The 20068-nt window shown below is 42.9% G+C and overlaps 1 protein-coding gene across 3 annotated transcripts; it reads right to left on the bottom strand.

Moving 5' to 3' along the window:
- Positions 1–2930: 2930 nt before the first annotated feature.
- On the bottom strand, positions 2931–19738 carry LOC105858270 (retinitis pigmentosa 9 protein-like). 3 transcript variants are annotated; one of them, XR_002224850.2, is made up of 7 exons: positions 19499–19738; positions 9499–9529; positions 8045–8174; positions 6296–6387; positions 5300–5361; positions 3725–4182; positions 2931–3056 (listed from the first exon to the last, which is right to left on the bottom strand). XR_002224850.2 is itself a non-coding variant. In XM_076006318.1 (7 exons), the coding sequence occupies exons 2-7, from the start codon at positions 16152–16154 to the stop codon at positions 3987–3989; spliced, it is 549 nt and encodes a 182-aa protein (XP_075862433.1). In that variant the 5' UTR covers positions 16155–16175; positions 19499–19602; the 3' UTR covers positions 3517–3986. The 3 variants fall into 3 exon arrangements, 2 of the variants coding, with proteins under 2 accessions (XP_075862433.1, XP_012596741.3); XM_076006318.1 differs by lacking the exon at positions 2931–3056 and adding an exon at positions 16117–16175 and having other exon boundaries at positions 3517–4182; positions 19499–19602; XM_012741287.3 differs by lacking the exon at positions 2931–3056 and having other exon boundaries at positions 3517–4182.
- Positions 19739–20068: the final 330 nt, after the last annotated feature.

Below are 20068 nucleotides of genomic sequence, written 5' to 3'. Positions count from 1 at the left end.
GGTGAAGATGACGAGGCAGACATAGAACAGCACAATACAGGCGAGGAAAAAGCAGTCATTAAGCACCCCCACCACTTGGAGAGAAGGTTACCCCCTTCCCTTCATTAGGGCCATGAAAAACGCTGGAATGGATACAGTGATCCAATGTGATAGGAGGTGGACTAAGAAGCCACATCTAAGAAGACAACTGACATATCGGGTATATGATTCAGCCAGTAATGACGAAGAAGCAGTATCTAGGTGCCTCCCCACTAGATATTTGTCCAGTTTCTTATATGGCTGAGCCTAAATATGATATAGCAATCTAACGTGACACAAGCTGCGCTGAGAAACCGCATCTCACAGGACCTGCGTGTTCTCGGGCATCTGAAGAGGGCGGTGCAGATGAGGAGCCTGATCTAGTTGATCTACACCGTGCGAACAAAGAGCTCAATGTAGAAGAAGAAATAATGGTAAACTATGTCTCCCCTGAGAAAATCTGTCCTTTCCTTACCTTGCTGGCCCAGTCCCGTGAAATTGAAAAAGCAATTCAGTGTGATATGAGCTCCACTGAGAAGGATCATCTCCTGATTCCACCTCAGCAGTCATCCTTGAGTAAAGAAGGATGGTTGCCAGACAGCCCTGTAACTGTGGAGCGACAGAGTAGCAAAAAGGCCTCAGATAAAAAAACAATCAAGAGTCTCACCCACAAGTACCACCCACTGTCTCAGAGATTAAGCTGGGCCTGCCATTGTCTAAACAAAAGAAAATCCAAAAGTAAGAAGCAAAACCTTCTCCAGATGAGAAGGAATCGTTGAAAGGTCTCTGGAGACATGAAAAATTGGAGTGGAAGGACATCCCCAAGAGAAAACAACAGTTCTGTACAAATGGAAACCAACTAAACCGAGAATATTAAAATGACTGAAAAAGAATTTCGAATATGGATTGCAAGGAAGCTCAATGGATTGCTAGATAAAATAGAAACCCAATGCAAAGAAATTGCCCAGCTCTGTGTAGCCACAAGCAATCACTAGAAACGGAAGAAACCCAGGTAAACTTTTAGCCTTTGGGAGAGGAAATACCTGCGTGCTAAAGTGGGATTTGGGTGGGGTTAGACAAGGGTGGGACAACAGAGCATCCCCTACAACTTCTAAATCATGTTCCAACTGAACAATGTATCTATGTATTGAATACATTTGTATTGAACACCATTAGGTGTCATGCATCACGTTAGAAGCTCAGCATATAACACAGAATAAAGTCTGCACTCGAGAACCTTCCAGACTCAGGGTCAGTCAGGCAAGGAAACACTTGCACTAGTGTGCCTGCTGCCCTGGGTACTGACGCACAGAGGAGGACCTGCCCGCTCTGGGGGAGCCCAGCCTAGGTTTTTGACTCAAGCATTGAGGTGGCTGTTGGGGTCATTTTTATAAGAAAAGAATGCTGAGAGTATCATGTTTGGGCGGAGGAAAGATGGTGCATTACTTATATCTAGGTGGATTCATCTAGGGCTCTGGAGAGAGTTCTGGGCTGGCAGCATCAGATTTTTTTTTAGACAGGAACACTATTGCTCCGCCTAAAGTGCAGTGGCATCAGAGCTCACAGCAACCTCAAACTCCTGGGCTCAATAAATCCTCCTGCCTCAGCCTTCCAAGTAGCTGGGACTTCAGGCACATACCAGCACACCCAGTTAATTTTTCTTTTTTCTTTTTTTAGGGACAAGGCTTGCTATGTTGCTCAGGCTTGTCTCAAATTCCTGGCCTTAAGCAATTCTCCCTCTTGGCTTCTCAGACTGCTGGAATTCTAGGCATCAGCCACTGCGTTCAGCCAGAAAATTGATAGTTGAAGCCATTAGAGTGGATGAGATCACAGAGGAGTGGAGAGGAGGCCTTGGCCAGAACTATGAGAAACATTGTTATTTAAAGGACAGAGGCCAAGAGTTAACAAGGGAAAGTAAGAAGGAAATGTCACTAAACTACATAGGCACAGAGCCTGGAAGAGAAGTGTCATGAAATCCAATGTTGATCTTTCAAGAAAAAGTGGTCAACAATGTTAAATGCCAAATAAGTCAAGAAAAGGACTAGGAAGGATCTGTTACATTTGTTAATAGTGAGGTAACTGATGGTCCTAGCAAGAGCACTTTCAGCAACACTGTAGGGGTGTTGTGCACTGAATTGTGTCCCCCCAAATGCATATGTTCAAGTCCCAACCCCCTATGTGACTGTGTTTTGAGAGAGGGTCTGTAAGGAGGTAATGAAGGCTAAACGAGGTGATGAGGGTGCAGGCCTGATGAATAGAATGGTGTCATAAGAGGGAGAGACAGCAGAGATGGCCCTGTGTGTGGCCGTGAAGGCACAGGAGAAGCTGCCATCTCCAAGCCAGGGACAGACCCCTCTCAAGAAAGCCATCTGCCAGCACCTTGATGCGGGACTGAGCCTCCAGAACTGTGAGAAACGAATTACTGTTGAAGCCACCCAGTCTGTGGTATTTTGTTATGGCAGCCTGAGCAGACAATGAGGGGTATGAGCCAGAGAACAGTGGATAAGGAGGGAACAAGGGCTAAGTAAGGCAACAGGCACCATCGGTAAAGCTCTTTGAAGAAGCTTTGATGTAGATGTCCTATGGGGCATCTGGAAATATCCAGCCTGGTTCCTTGTGTGTTTCTTTATTTTAAACCACTTTCTTGACCTATGATTGATATATCAAAGCTGTATATATTTAATGTATATAACTTAATGAGTTTGGAGATAAGCATACACCTGTGAAACCATCACCACAATCCATGTCCTGAATCTATCCACCATTTCCGAAAGTTTCCTCCTGCCTTCTATTATTTGTGTGTGTGCACGTGATAACATTTAACATACGATCTACACTTAATTCATCTTGTATAACTGACACTTTGAGCTCATTCTGTTTTCTGAGGCTATAACAGAATACCACAGACTGGGTAACTGTCACCAATACAAGTTTATTTGCCTTACGGTTTTGGAGGCTGGGAAGTCCAAGAGCATGGCACTGGCATCTGGGGAGGGTTATCCCATCTTGGAAGGGTGGCTGGTGGAAAGCACCACGGGCTAAAGGAGAGGTGAAAGGAACATCTGTAAAACAGGACCACTATTACAACAAGCCCACAGGTGATAACTAACCCACCTCTGAGATGATGGCCCTAATCTATTGATTAGGTCAGAGCTCTCATGGCCTAACCACCACTTTAAGGCTCTACCTCTTAATACTGTTACATTGGGGATTACGTTTCTAACACATGAATTTCGGGGGACAGAGGTGAGTTAAGCTATATGAGAGGATGTACGTAGGTAATGTGCTAATGCTATGTGATTTTATATAAGAGACTTAAGCATCCGTGGATTTGGTATCCATGGGGATGTGGTGCTAGAGTCCCCATGCCCCTTGGATGCCAACAGTATGGTATGTTTCATCCTGTTAAGTTTAGAATGTAAGAAAAGCCCTGTAACTGTTTGTGATATATACCTTTTAAACTGGATCACATGCACACATTATTCATAAATAAATACATTTTAAAAATAAATACTGAACTTTTATTATCCCCAACAACAACAGAGACTCCAGCCTGAAGTCGATGGAAATCGAGTCGCCCCACTGTGCAGTGGGGTGCCTGGAGGCGTGGCAGCGCCTGGAAGACGTTCCTCAGAGATTCCCTCAGGGATTCCCTCCCTCCACCTGCCCCCCTGCAGGAGGCATTTCAAAGGAATCATAAACTCACATGACCGGCAGGGAGGAGGACACTGAATAAGCCTTCCCGCCTGCAGTCAGCCGCTGTCCAGAGCTAGCTCTCAGAAAGAGACAACTCACTCTCTTGAGGGTCACGTTTTCACTGTGGGTGGGGGCGGGGTTCACAGCTGTGACACCACACATCCTCCTCTCTCGGTGTCTCTATCCTCTACTCTCTCCCTGGCATCCTCCTCTGTTCTTTGGCCACAGCGTTTGATTTTTGAGAAGAGAATGTTGAACGAGTCCAGTCCTTGTCAGTCTGAGTCAGAACTCTCATTGGACTTGGAAGACTTGTGCTTCCCTTTTTTCTTCTTTCTTTTCTCTTTCTTCCTTTTCTTATGCTTTTCTTTCTTCTTTTTCTTGTGTTTCTCTTTACATTCTGAAGAACTGGAGCTACTCTCATCTTCATCTGAGGTGGAATCCTCCAGTAACTGTTTTAACTGCTGTATCCTAAAAGATTGATAGAAACAACTGTGATTTCTAACTTAAAAGTTTTTTAAGACAAATATATGATTTAAAAGCACTATTGGAGGGAGCAGAATGTCACAAAGACAGTACTTATTTTTATCTGTTCTCTCTGTTCTTGTTCATATGAATGTTTCATATGACTGTAGCAAGTGTAGAAGCCATTTTGAATTCATTTCCTTGTCCTATACATTTCTGCATGTTCCCATAGTCCTCACAATGATAATTTCTAACAGATGCATACTTTACTAAATCATTTCCCACTGCTCAATTTCATAGTAGATAACCTACTTCCTGAACAATCATAATTGATTAAGAAACCAACCCTCTTGTTTTTTCACCCTCTCTCTAATCATGTCTAAGAATTTTTTTTTTTTTTTTTTTTTGCGACAGTCTCACTTTGCTACCCAGGCTAGAGTGAGTGCTGTGGTGTCAACCTAGCTCACAGCAACCTCAATCTCCTGGGCTCAAGCAATCCTGCTGCCTCAGCCTCCCAAGTGGCTGGGACTATAGGCATGCGCCACCATGCCCGGCTAATATTTTGTATATATATTAGTTGGCCAATTAATTTCTTTCTATTTATAGTAGAGACAGGGTCTCGCTCTTGCTCAGGCTGGTTTCAAACTCCTGACCTGGAGCAATCTGCCCACCTCGGCTTCCCAGAGTGCTAGGATTACAGGCATGAGCCACTGCGCCTGGCCTAAGAATAATTTTTAACAAAAAGCTCAGACCCAGCTTGGCCAAGTGTAGTGGTGTTTACAACCAATTGATTACAACCAGTTACAGATTCCTTTGTTGCTTCTTAACTTCCACTGCTTCACTTGACTAGCCCTAAAAAATAAAAAAAATATATAGACAGCATACATGGGTTGCTATCAGCTACAGTGGCCTGAGGGGCTGGACCAAGCCCACAGCTTTCACTTAACCTACCTAGATGGCCTGCCCATTCCCCCAACGCTGGCCTTTTCAGCCAGGACTCCTGCCCTCTCCAGATTTTACAATTGGAGTACCATGCTTATTACAGCATTTGCCTAATATTAGAATGATTGTTTCCAACTTTATATAAAACTTTAAGAGGTTATTTTTATTATCAGGACCTCACCTTACATCCTTTTCATGTCTTTTATTGTCTCGTATGATGTCATACATGGGATCTTCATGTGCCTTAAGGGTCAGAGAGGGTGAAGAGTTGGTTAGGCTCCATGGGACACTAGCTAAATAAAATTAAATCCCTATGTTACAGAAACCAGTTATATTTTACTGTTTGATGTAGCCTTATGTTCAACATGTTTTAATCCTTTTAGGGGGGTCACATCACTGAAAACTCACTAAGGCAACAAAAATGATTTTCCAATTACAAACTTATAAGAAATAACGATCATCTAAAGAAAAAATATACATATACTTCTAGCTTATAATAAAATGACATGTAATCTTTAAAGACTGGAAAATTAAGTGCCTGATTTTAGTTATAAAACATGACTTTTTATATAAGTTATAACAAGGGGGCTGAATAGATAACAACGTCTGCTTCAGAAAATGAATCACTTTTCCACATTATAAGAAAAAAACACTTTACAGTTTTTTGTTAAAGAACTAATTTGTCACACAAATACAAATTTAAACAACTTTAAAAAATTTTTGCTTTTTAAAGATAGGTCTAGGCTGGGAGTACAGTGGCCTAATCATAGCTCACTGGAAAGTCAAACTCCTGGGCTCATTAGATCTTCCTATCTCAGCCTCCTGAGTAGCTGGGATTACAAATATATACCACCATGCCCACCTAATTTTTTAAAATTATTTTTTGTAGAGATGGGATCTTGCTATGGTACCCCTAGTCTGGTCTGGAAATCCATCCTGGCCTCAACAGATTCTCCTACCTCAGTCTCCCAAAGTGTTGGGATGACAGGTATGAGCCACTGTGTCTGGCCCACAAATATTAATACAATTTAATAGAGATGTAGTGAACAGCAGACACTGGCCAAAATGCTTCTGGTAATGTATTTTACGTGAACATTCAGTTCACTGGTGGCTTTCTGATTCATTGATTTTTGCCATCTCTGATAAGCATAAATCGACACTGTGGAATCTTACTTACTACTCTGAACTGTTCCAACTTTTGGTTGCCTTTGATAAAAAAAGGGCATTCTTTGTCACCTGTTCGATGACCATACCGTTTGCAACGCCAACCTAAAAAAAAAGAAAAAGGGAAATATTTCTGTAAGATAACACAATTTCACCTAATCAAATGTAAAGAACCAGTAGGTTCTATTCAAGGTTTTTCTTCATTAAACTCCAATTCTAAAAGAAAATGCGATCATGGATGAATGATGTAAGATCCTAGAAAATAGATTTATACTAACTGCTTCCTCAAGCATCCTTAATTTTGCAGGTTTGGGAATAAATTTTCCATTACCAAGCATTTATGAAGCAGTCCAGAGCAAAAGCACTACAAAAGGTAAATTTTTTTTAGTGTTTCACTATATTTTTCAGAATCAATTTTTTCTATTAATCAAGTGGCTCTGATTTACATTTATAAATTTAGACAGGAGAAGAAATAGTTTCATTCTTAGGTTGAGTCAACCACTGTACGAATCCCTCACCCTTAACTGAACAAAATCACAAGTTCTATTAAAATGCCACTGCCATCAGAACCCTAGAACAACTTTATTTGCAGAATAGGAAATTGTCCTGTTTTAAGAGGTTGAAGAAGTAGCTGAAGGCTCAGTGAGGAACATGAAGGAGCTATGCACAAAAGAATGCATACACGTTCCATGGCAACAAAGGGAAACATGCATCTTTATGGAATTTCAATGAATATGGTCTTGGCACCAGGCATGGAGATCCAGGAAAAAGGAAGTGGTGAGTAAAGCAAGAATGGATGAGATCTTTGTCACTTCTCTCTCCCATTCTCATCCTCTCAGAACCAGCCGGATGTGAGGCAAATCAGGAAATTGTATGGGAATGGTGAGTGACACTCCGTGTTTGGGTATGAAGCAACTCCAACCAAGGATGTCAGGAAGCATGAAGAGGAATTATAGCTAAGTTCAGCCAATTTTGGTCCCTGTGGGCAACTTTTAATTTTATTTGAGTACTGGATACAGGAAACCATTAAAAAAAAAACAAAACAAAGTTAGGGTATACTCTATTGATTGCCTCTGAGCTGTCCCAGATCTTATCTCCCCCATCATTTAAGATTTGGGGAACAATGACTATACTCCTTCAAACTAATAGCTGTCTTTATGGCAAAACTAAACAGATTTGAAAAGCCATGGAACAAGGATTGACATATAGATACCATTTCTGCTCAGAATCTTCTTATCATTAGAGAAAACATAATCTTTGCTATTCAAAGTGTGGTCCATGGACCAACAAAATAAAAAACATGAGGAAGATTATTAGAAATGCAGAGTATCAAATCCAAATACCAGAAACACTGACATATAAATAGAATTTAAAAGATTTATGGGTGATTTGTAAACTTAAGACCCAAAGAGACCTGCCCTCCACTGCATCCCTCACTCCCTTGGCATTTCTACACGGGATGTCCTTTTCGTTACAGGGTATTACTGAAGAGTGCACTCCCAAGGCAGTGAGGGTCCTGAGGAAAGACCCTGGACTTGGAATCAGAGGCCCTGGCATCAAACCTTTGCTCTACCTCTTCCCTTGGCCTCTGACATAAGCAAGCCTGCTTCCTTATGTAGAAAAAGGAGACCACGCCATGACTTTAAGAGGACTATGGTGAGAACAAGTTAAAAGAAGTACACACACTTTGCAGTGTGTGTTACACTGTGGTATGTAACTTGCATGGATTGGGGAGCGTTACTTGAAACCTTCCCACACTCACACTGCATAACTTTGACTTCTTTCCCCAGCGGCATCCAAAGTCCTTTAGTTGGCGCATGAGCCAGAAATTCCCTGGCATGTTCATTGCCTGGTACATCTGGTATACAGTCTTCTGGCTTCGTCTCATCTTCCTAAACAAAGGAAACAAGGTGTAAACAACACGGCAAAAGAGCACTGGAATTCTCTCCCACCTGCTTTGGAGCCCACCGTCACCTGGCTCTCTCATGGGCTGTGGGTCCTAACATCATCCTTAACGACCACTCAAGAACTAGAAAGAAAGACAAGTTATACCTGATGGAAAAAGCAGGAAATAGGCAGAGCGCGGTGGCTCACGCCTGTAATCCTAGCATTCTGGGAGGCCTAGGCGGCTGGATTGCTCCAGTTCAGGAGTTTGAAACCAGCCTGAGCAAGAGCGAGACCCCGTCTCTACTATAAATAGAAAGAAATTAATTGGCCAACTAAAAATATAAACAAAAAATTAGCTGGGCATGGTGGCGCATGCCTGTAGTCCCAGCTACTCAGGAGGCTGAGGCAGGAAGATTGCTTGAGCTTAGGGGTTTGAGGTTGCTGTGAGCTAGGCTGACACCACGGCACTCACTCTAGCCTGGGCAACAAAGTGAGACTCTGTCTCAAAAAAAAAAAGAGAAAAAGCAAGAAATGAATGTACTAGAAAAACGACATAGCTATTCTTATAGAAAAATAAAGAAATCTGTCCTTCATATTAGAATGACTGGTTAGCTCTAGATTTTGATGTAAATTAGATTCTAAGATCAAAAAAAAATTTCACTACTCAAAATGTAGAGTGAGGCAAGATGTAAGAGTTAAAGTAAACAAGGTTTTCTGGAAGGACAAAAATGGCATGTTATATTAAAATAACTTCTTATACCTTGAAGGCCACAGTCATATCTTACAGTCATATGCTGTATCACTGATGTACATTTTTACCACTGAACAACTAAATTTACAATGAATGCATTTAGCTGAATTTTTTTTCAAGTTTTCATGAGTATCACATTTACAGTATAAGATTTTTTTTTTTTCATTGAAAGTTACCAAACACAAGTTTTCTTGGCCTTTGCCTGCTATTCTGACTCCCTTGTGCAGAAACACCCAACCACCGTGAACAGGAAGGCTGGACTGGATGAGCTCTCAGGTCCCCTCAGAGTTTACTGTTTTCTGAGCTGTTGATACTTAAGAAACCAGCAGAGAGAGAGAGAGAGAGAGAGAGAGCCATGGCTGCACTGCCTCCTTAGGGAAGGGAAACCAGTGATGAATTTCCACTAAGGCACAGGCTTGTGTCAAAGCCCAAAATTATGACCTGTCTGGCATCTGCAGGGAAGAAACAGGGTTTTCATGAAAGGACATTTAAACCTTATGCGATCATTTTTCCTAACAAGTTACTGAGTCTCCAAGTATGTCTATTGGAATAACCAAGAGTACAAACTTTACACTAACCTTGATAAGGCCAGGAGGAGGTTTTTCATAACTAGAAAACAAAAAAACAAAACTTCATCAACCATGTTAATGAGAACATAACACACCAAGTTATCCTGAACAAGAGCTGTAGGATTGTTAATCAGAAATTTTACTAATGATAAGCATTCATCATCTGCTTTGCAGACCAGCAATCATCTTGGTAGAGCAGAAAGCTTCTCCTTCCTATGCTCAGTTGCATTCAGACATCAGCGAATATTGCCAGCCTCCCTTATTTTCCTCCAGGGACTCTCTGAGGGAGATTCAGAATGCAGAGCACGCAAGTCTGCATTTGGGTTTAGAAGCCTTTATGCCTTTCTGGTAAAATGGTTTATGAGAGAGGAGAAAAGAGGAATTCCATGGAGGGTAAATAAAGGATTGCTAGGGAGGATAAATGGTGGGGAACAGAGATTAATTGGTAAATAGTTCTCTTTGGAATTTGAATGTTTGAATGAGTCAGAGAGGGGACATTATCTTCTTAAACAGCCTGTTCAGATGTGGCTGCATTTGGGACAGGCAGTGTGAGACGGGAAAGAAATTCTCAGGTGTCTGTGCACTCAAAGAGCAACTCTCAGGCTCTTAAAAGGATTTGTATCTTCTCCCAGAAGAGTAATACATAAATATTTTTAGCTCAGATCTGTCCTTTAACCCCTTAAACCTCCAGGGAAGTACTCTTTTTTCTTTTTTCTTTTTTTAAGAGATAAGGTCCTGCTAGGTTGCCCAGGCTGGTCTCGAACTCCTGGGCTCACTCAGTCCTCCCTCCTTATGCCTCAGCCTCCTAAGTAGCTAGGACTACAGGCATGTACCACCACACCTGGCTCTCTTATTTTAATACTCCAGAATAGCTGCAATGTATAGAAACACTTAGTGATTTAGTGTTTTCTTTATTCTGACTCTCCTGTTATGGTTACATATAGAGTTGAATGGATCCTGTAGAAGAGAATGACTATTGGTGGTGGGTGTCAAGGGGAGTAGACTAAGGGAAAAGTGAAATGATTTTCCTTTTCCCCTTCTATAAGATATCAGATAAAACAACTTGGACAATGGATGAAAAATGCCACGAGTCACTAATCCAGGTTCTGTCCCCTGGATTAATACAACTGTGTATTAACAGAATTAGCTTCTTAGGTATGGTACAGTGTTTTCCCAAAGCAGATGGTTAAAACATTGTCTAAAGGAAACCTGTGTCATGATATAGGCCTAACTTAGCAAAAATGATGGAATTCTGCACAACACACAATACAAACACCTCACTTCCTCTCTCCCACACACTGTCCTCATTGAAAAGAGTTATAGTGACTCACACTTAAATATGAGTTGAGACTCAATGATACCCAAACATCAGAGAAAGAAAATAAATAAATAAATGGAAGGCAGAAATCAAAAGAAAAGGAAAATAAGAATTAGAGGCAATGAAGGGAGAAGAAGACAAAAGCAAAAACCAGTGAGTACCCTTGCAGATGAAAGAAAATATTTCATTGATGAGACAGGAATAGAATGCTATCAGAAATAATTTGCAGAATGAGAAAAGGCTTTCTAATTTAAAAATATAAGACAATTTTTTAAATGTTCAGTAGAGGCTGGGCATGGTGGCTCACGCCTATAATCCTAGCACTCTGAAGGCCGAGGTGGGAGGATTGCTCGAGGTCAGGAGTTGGAAACCAGCCTGAGCAAGAGCGAGACCCCGTCTCTACTATAAATAGAAAGACATTAATTGGCCAACTAAAAATATATATACAAAAAAAATTTGGGAGGCTGAGGCAGGAGGATCGCTTGAGCCCAGGAGTTTGAGGTTGCTGTGAGGTAGGCTGATGCCATGGCACTCACTCTAGCCTGGGCAACAAAGTGAGACTGTCTCAAAAAAAAAAAATGTTCAGTAGAGAAATGGAGGTAAATCTACAAAGTAGAATGAAAACAAAAAGAGACAATAGGAGAGAAAAAGCAGAGGATCAACAGAAAGAAAAAACAAAATCGAGGATAGGAAACAAAACGTAAGTTTATACATGTATTTAAAGTATCCGTGACACTGAAAAAGAAAAGTTCATTGAAAAAGACCTACATCATCATGAAACTTTAGGATAGCATCAATCAAAAAAAAAATTTCCTTAAAGTTTAAGAGTTGGGTGAGGTTGAACAGGTAACTTTTTTTTTTTTTTTTTAGATACAGTCTCACTCTGTCGCCTAGACTAGAGTACAGTGGCAGCATTATCATAGCTCACTGCACCCTCAAACTTCTGGGCTCAAGCAATTCTCCTGCCTTAGTCTCCTGAGGCGAAAACCACCACGACCTGCTAAATTTTTCTGTTTTTGTAGAGATGGGGTCTTGCTATTGCTCAGGGTAGACTCAAACTCCTGGCCTCAAGCAATCCTCCTGCTGTGGCCTCCCAGAGTGCTAGGATTAAAGGCTTGAGCCAGCGAGCCCAGGTTTGAACAGGTAACTTACAAAATAAAGGGTATCAGAGTTTCATCGGATTTCCCAGCCATTTTGGAAGCTAGAAGATGGTGGCATGCCACTTCTGAAATTCAGTGAAAATGATTTTTGACCTAGAATTTTATACCTAACCAAATTATCTATCAAGTTTTAGGCTGGAATAAAGACATTTTCAGATATGCAAGGTGTCAGAAAATTTACCTCCGATGCATAGAGGTAAACTTTCATAGAAAGTTAGAGAATGTGCTTTAGCAATATGTGGGAGTGAAGATAGAAAGAAGAAGACACGCAGTCCAGGAATGAGATTCAAGACAAGAGAGTGGTGAAGGAAGTTCTAGGACAATTGTTGGATAAGGGTCTAGAAAGTAACCAGGGTCTACTGAAGGACAACAGAAGGAAGATTCTAGGTAAAACATGAAATGATTCACTGTCTGATACGTAGGTACATGTGAGAAAAGTATTGCTGGGGCTCAGAAAAGTATACCTCAAAGTATGGTGCTTTGGCATGTTGAGTACTTTAAACTAGATGAGATTAAAGAAGGCCTCAGAAGCAAAGTTTCTCTCTGAATTTCTCTTGCCCTCCTGTCTCCTGCCCCCTTTTCTTACTTAAAGCAGTCATAGAAACCAGAATTCCTCTCCCTCTCCACCACAGGTCACAGAAACTAGAACACCTCTCCCACAAAGCAAGCCATAACACCTATAATATTACTCTAATGTTTCCCTGCCTGTTTGCATAGGAACTGGCCATAAAGAAATTCTCTGACTTACCTTCTTTGATATATCACAAAAACTTTATTCCAGAAAGGGTCTTGCCCCATACCCAGGAGGAAGGAATGCTACAGGCCAAGACAGGTCAAGAAACATCTTAACAAACAGATCTTACTGGGTTTCCCTGCTCAATCTGTTATCATTAGATCATACCCTTTTTGTTCAATTACATTTCTGCATGGCTATCTATTTTTCATCACCTAAGTATAAAAATAGAAAGTTTTCCCTGAATCTTTGGGTCTTTATTCTGAAGGCTCCCAGTATTCTGTGAAACTTTAATTAAATAAATTTGTTATGTTTTTCTGTTGTTAATCTGTCTTTTGTTATAGAGTATCAGTCCTGACCCTTATGCTGGGTGGGGAAAGGTACATACCTCTCCACCCCTACAGAATTCAGCTTTTGGAGACTTTGGGGAAAACACAGAAGTAGAAAATTAAGCAAATGAAAAATGAAGGCTCTCATTAACTACCTGAAAGACAATAGTAGTTTAGGAAGCAAAAGAAATGCTACTTGACTCAAAAATGAATGATGGCCAGGCTTGGAGGTTCACACCCCAGAGCTTTGGGAGGCTGAGGCAGGAGGATCACTTGAGGCCAGGGGATGGAGACCAGCCTATGCAACATAGTGAAACCCTATTTCTACAAAAAAATAGGAGTTTGCATGTAGAAGCCTTGTTTCTTTGGGAGGCGAGAGGAGGACACTGGGACTATGGGGGATTACTGAGGAGTTAGGCAGCCCACTGCTACTTTTTGTCACATTTTTAGTACTATTTGATTTTTTTTTTTTTGAGACAGAGTCTCGCTTTGTTGCCCAGACTAGAGTGAGTGCCGTGGCATCAGCCTAGCTCACAGCAACCTCAATCTCTTGGCTCAAGCAATCCTTCTGCCTCAGCCTCCCAAGTAGCTGGGACTACAGGCATGCGCCACCATGCCCGGCTAATTTATATATATATATATATATATATATATATATATTATATTTATATATATACTAATATATATATATATATTAGTTGGCCAATTAATTTCTTTCTATTTATAGGTCTCGCTCTTGCTCAGGCTGGTTTTGAACTCCTGACCTCGAGCAATCTGCCTGCCTCGGCCTCCCAGAGAGCCAGACTCTTTAAAGAGATGTATTACCGATACCGATACCGGGAAGACCTGATGGGGGAAATTATCTTTGTTCGTTGGGACCCTCAAGAAGGAGGGCAGGTGTATTCACCAGTCTGAGAATCACACACTCTAGATTCGCTGGTTAATTGACCAACGTGTCCTTGATCACATGACTTAACCACTGTGCCTCCATTTTCTCAAGTGTGAAGGTAGGCTATAATCTTTCTCATCTGTGAAAAAGCCCTGTGAGCTGCAAAATAAATGGATGGTATTAACCGCTGTGTGGCATCTAGCTAAATATAGTGAGTGATGGGCAGGCTTAGGCCTTGCCCACACTTAAGCTAGGAAAAGATTTTTAAACATCTGACTTCCTTGGGAGACCACAAGCACCACAGAATGACTTGAAAGGGCCAGGGCTGCCTCCAGCACAGATGTAGATGTGGCAGTGCAGGGTCTATTTCCTGCAATCACTGCCCTGAGAAGGTGAAAAGTCATTCCAATCTTGAGAAGAGCAGCCCAGGCCCCAATCTCCCAGAAGGTTAATTATGAAGGATTTTAACCCTTTGAGAACATTTCCTTACATCAATTATGTTAAAAGAGAAACTGTGGACAAATTAAATTTAACAGAGTTTAATTTTGACCAAACAACTATTTTTATACTGGGAAGTCCCCAGAACTGGGGGCTGCCATATGGACAACATTTATGGACAGAAAATGGAAAGTGGCAAACCGAAAACAGAAGTGAGGTACAGAAACAGCGGGATTGGTTACAGCTCCAAGTTTCTCTAAATTGAACACAGTTTGAAAGGCTGGCTGCCTGTGATTATCAGAAAATCACCGCTGTGATACATATTTTAACACTTACTTAGCATAGGTAACTAGAAATGCCTGAAACAAACAATTTGTTGAACAACTGGGTGAACACCACACTTAGAAAAGTTTGACTTAGGTGGCTAATCATAAAATCACAGACAAGAACTGAAAGGCTTGCTAATCTAACCTCACACCTGAGCTTTGTGTTGGGGATCAGGACACACCACCCCAAGAAATGACTGCAGGAGACCAGAATACACCACTCCAAAATATGCCACCCTGGCATATTGATTACTTTGAGCTAAAAATCTGAGAATCAGCCAAGGCAGGAAAACTACTTCACCTCTCCCTCAACTGTCTAAAATAAAGTATAAGATCTCTCCTCCCACCTTTTTTTGTTTGTTTGTTTTAATTGATTCTCATTTTAAATTGGTATTTTCTTCCTATGCATGAGAAGAGTATAAAAATCTAACTTGGTTTCTGGTTGACATTAATAAATACAATCATGAATAAAAGTGGATATTTTGAGAGCAATACTATACTAGAATACCATAAACAACTACAGGAATGGTAACTTGTTTCTTTTGCAACCCTTAAATATCATAAGTAAGTAAATGACAGTGATCAGTCCTTTAAGAATAGGGCAGCTAGCTTTCTGGAATTCACTTTGACCTTGAAGGTGTCCAAATGATATAATGCCCTGTGATATTTCTAACTTCTTAAAAGATAATTATAGAGACACTGAAGCCTGAGGCTGTCTAGGGTCAAATATGACTATAAACTTTACTCTTTCTTAAAACTTTCTTTTTCTTTAACTTTCTTTCTACCTAGTAGCTCTGTTACTATCTCTGGGTGTTTTTTTTTTTTTTTAATCTATCACTAAATAAGGGGAAACTGAAAGATTTTAGTTTTAATCTCCCTTTTAAAGTTGATTCTCACATCTCTATTTCTGTCCAGCCTGTACTTCCAGCTTCTACTTTGGTACTTCCACTGGGATAGTTCATCAGCAACTCAAACTTTGCATCTTTAAATCTAAACTCATCTCTTTTCTCACTTAATAACCGAACTTCTCCCTGACTTCTTTATTTTTATTAACAGTATCACTATTTTCTGTCATCCAAACTAAAACTGGACATCTTTTCTTTTTCCCTCTCCTTTGTTCCCTGTATCTACTAAGTTGCACAGTCAGTCCATTATGCTCCATGTCTTTAATATTCCCCCTTTCTCTCCTCTACCGTTGGTACCCCTTACCTCTGCATGTCTACCTGTTACCATTCTTGTAACTAGTATCACTCTCTTAAGTGTCTCTCTTCAACTTATCAGACATAATACTTCCTGATCATCATCTTTTGGTTGCTAAATTTTCTAGGAAAAATAAGCCACAAACGTATATCCACTGCCTCTTCATTTATCTAGTTAAAAACACGTATGCTTTTAGCAGAGCCAGTTGGCACATACATGTTTAAAAATACGTACGCTGTTAGCAGGACTATTGTGTGCCTCTTCCCTTTCATACTAAGCTTCACACACCAAACCTTAATGAGAAGAAACAAAAAGGAGAATGACAACATATCATACCTTTTTTTTTTTTTTTTTTTGGCCTTGGGGCAAAAAGCCAGGGTATTAATGGTCCCTGTTGAATTTACTTCTCTCCCTGGATTCTGAATACTACAAATTGCCTCCAACATAACAAAATTACAGGTTACTTGAAATCTACTGTATTCTATATAGCTCAAATTCCTTCTTACTACGTAACCCTTAGTCAAAATGATAATTTGATTTTCACTGAAAATGTACAAGGGACACATACAAATGCAGTTACCGTGATTATCTCTGAGAAGTGGAGCTGAGCGGAGGAATTTTTTACATAGTACTTTTTTCAAAAAAATGAAGACCAGGCACAGTAGCTCATGCTTATAATTCCAGCACTCTGGGAGATAGAGGTAGTAGGATCCCTTGAGGCCAGGAGTTTCAAGAGTAGCCAGGGCAACATAGTAAGACTCTGTCTCTACAAAAACATATTAAAACTTAGCCAGGCATGGTGGCACATGCCTGTAGTCCTAGCTACTTGGGAAGCTGACGCAGCAGGAGTTTGAGGCCAGCCTGGGCAATACAGTGAGACACTGTCTCTAAAAATTAAAAAAGAAAAGAATATGTCTTAATTTTATAAAAAAGTAATTGAAAATAACACCCCTAGAAAACATTACACACATTTAGGTTGCTGGACTTTCCCCTAACTGTTCTGTAACACATTAGTATCAAATAGCAACATATCTAAGTCAAGAAACTCAGATCAAGTGGTAGATCAAACTGTAACTTCTTGGCCTTTCCTTGATACATTCACTGTTTCTTTTCCTAATTCATCCTGACACAGAACCAAAGTAGCTCTTTGGAGAGAGAAGGGGAGAGGGAGGGGCCCTCCCCTCCATCACTGAGCCTTTATTAGAAAAGATACATGCTTATCATATAGCAAAAGCGTTAGCACAGAAAAAGAATAAAATTCTCATGTAAGGAGCATTAACACGCTGCCTTTAAAAATACTATTAATAAAACTACTCACAAGGCCGGGCGCGGTGGCTCACGCCTGTAATCCTAGCTCTTGGGAGGCCGAGACGGGCGGATTGCTCAAGGTCAGGAGTTCAAAACCAGCCTGAGCAAGAGCAAGACCCCGTCTCTACTATAAATAGAAAGAAATTAATTGGCCAACTGATATATATATAAAAAAAAAAAAATTAGCCGGGCATGGTGGCGCATGCCTGTAGTCCCAGCTACTCGGGAGGCTGAGGCAGAAGGATCGCTCGAGCCCAGGAGTTTGAGGTTGCTGTGAGCTAGGCTAACGCCACGGCATTCACTCTAGCCTGGGCAACAAAGTGAGACTCTGTCTCAAAAAAAAAAAAAAAAAAACTACTCACAAGATTTATCAATAAGGAGTATCTGATCACTCAGAAAACATCCTCCCTTCCTCCCTTACGCAAGACGTCTGAAGGAATGACTGGTTAAATTAGTTGCAAAATATGTTCTTTGTTATCCTTGGCCCACCTCTCCTTGCCAGCATTCTTTATTTCTTCTCTTGAACATAACTTTTCTTCTTTTGTTTTTCTGGACTTCATTTTCTATTGCAGTCTGAATTTTCTGGGAAGATAATTGCCACCAGAGTGGATATAGCTCCCCATACAAGAAGTATAAGTGGGCAGTTTATCTTTGGGCATTTTTCATAAACACATACTGCTGCATCCTGCCAAACGCACACTGGAGGGATCATGGACAGTGCAGAACTGGGTGGGACAGTCTGTCTCTGGGAGAGTGGGAAGCAGCCCTGCTACTTGTTTGCCCGGGTTCTCCCCAAGTTAGCTGTGTTTTGCTTCTGACTGCCTGCAGTAATATCCTTTAGGTTAAAAGCATCTGTTGAGTTCTGCTCAGCTCTGCATGGGCTAGAAGAAAGGCGATAGCTAATAACCTACCTTTTCCAAAACTAGCTCGGCTCTCCTCTGTCTTTACAATCTGGCTCCTGCCTCTGCCAATTCACACTACAGTGTGGGCCTGTGGGTTCTGCACCTGGGTGGCAATAGTCCTGATGTACGGTGTAATTCTGCAGTGGGTCCAAGTTGGTGCCCAGATACAAAGATACCTTTGATGCTTTCTAGCTCCAGGACTTGCATTTTCCCTCTCTCTTTCTTTTTTTATGTGCATCATCTGGATGGTTCTGACACCCTAAGACTACTCTTCTACTCCTTCTCTCCAAACATACTTCTACTCCAGGGCCCAAGTCCCCCTTCTTTTGCTGCTCTGCTGCTTGTGCACCCCCCACTAAGATTTCCATTTTGTAAGGAGAAATTTGCATCTATAAAGGAAATTTCCATTAGTAAAGATATCTGTAAGGGGAAGAGAGCTATCTGGAATTGGAGACAACTTTCATCACCCCGGAGACTTAACAGTATAACGCTGCATAATGCAGCAACCTTTATTCACCATACATTTCCTCCCCTCGCCCTGCAATAATTTGTCTCCACTCCCCACCTCCACTCCCCAAGCCTCTATCCACTGGCCTTTCGATGAGTCTCCTATTTCTGCAGCCCTCTTGAGCATGGGTACATATTAATAACTAAAATGGTTTTTCTCCTATTCATCTGTCTTACGATCATTTACTTTGTACCCCAAAGAACCTAGATGTCTTCACGCCGCCTCTCTCGCAGGTTACCCGGACTCTCCTTGAACCCTCCGGAGCTACAGGGGCAACAGTGCCACCTACATCAGGCCACGCTGGCCTGTGAATACTTGACTCTGGCCCTAAATTCCTCTTCATGCTGGGCTGCATTTGGCCTCTCTGAGCTTCCGCCCTCGGTTCCCGGTAAAAAGTCCTTGAGGCCCAGAGAGAACAGGTCTACGCTGCCTTCTACCTGACAGCTCCCTCACCTGCTTCTCTCTTCTTCCCCTCGGGCCACCCTAACATAGCACTCGTTTCCTCTCCCCTTTTTCACAGCAGAGGATGAAAAGAACGGGGTTTTTCTCCACTTCACTGTGGGCCCACCGACCTCCAAGGTGAAATGCTCAGCTGAACTTAGCTGTCAGTGCGCGCACACTGGCCGCGCGCCTAGTAATACTTTGTTCCCGCCAACAGGGGCAGAGCCCAACACCCAAGTTGCTGCTGCAGGAAGGGAAGCCGTCGTCCCCCTCCTCGGGACGGCCGGGCCCCCACCCACGCGCGCCCGCTTCCACCGCCCCTCCCAGGCCGACGCCGGGCGGCCAGGTCCCCTGTGTCCCCGCGGGGGCTCCGCGGGCCCGGCCGGACGCGCCAGCCGCCGCGCCCGCGCCCCCGGGCCCGCGCCGTCCCGCAGCCGCGAGTCGGGCGGCGACTCACAAGGACTCCAGGTGCTTGAGCTGCTGCAGCTGCTGCGCGTCGTGCCTGCGCCGCTTCTGCTCGCGGCGCCGCTGCAGCTCCTGCTCGGGCGGCTCCCGCGGCCGCCGCGCGCCCCGCGCTCCCGAGTCGTCGCGCCCCGGCCGGGACGACATCGCTGCCCCCGCGGCGCGGCTCCGGCGGGTCGCGCAGCGGCCAAGAGCGCACTTCCTCCGCGCGGCGCCCGCCCGCCCCGCAGCGCCCCCTCCCGCCGCCGCCCCGCGGCCCACCGGCCCGGCCGAGGCCGAGCGTCCCCGGGTCCCGCGGCCGGGCCCCGCCGCTGTCGGTGGTGCGGGCGCGCCCCCTGGCGGCGGCCGGGAGGCGGGGCGGGGGCCTGGGTCTGGAATGGGGGGCGCTTCCTGGTGTGCGGGGGTGGGGGCTTGGGGGATGAGGGGTGGGTGGGAGGAGGGCACCTGCCGGTCACCCCCACCTTCCTGCCGGACTGCCCCTTAGTGGCCCTCTCCGCTGGACGCAAGAGAACCTGTGCCAGCTGAATTTGTATGTCCCCAGTGACTGGACACAGGGCAGCTGCTC

Source organism: Microcebus murinus, chromosome 9 (assembly GCF_040939455.1).
Source record: "Microcebus murinus isolate Inina chromosome 9, M.murinus_Inina_mat1.0, whole genome shotgun sequence".
In the NCBI taxonomy this organism is placed as follows: Eukaryota; Metazoa; Chordata; class Mammalia; order Primates; family Cheirogaleidae; genus Microcebus; species Microcebus murinus.
The sequence above is the reverse complement of the archived record's forward strand: the minus strand, read 5'-3'. Positions and strand labels throughout refer to the sequence as shown.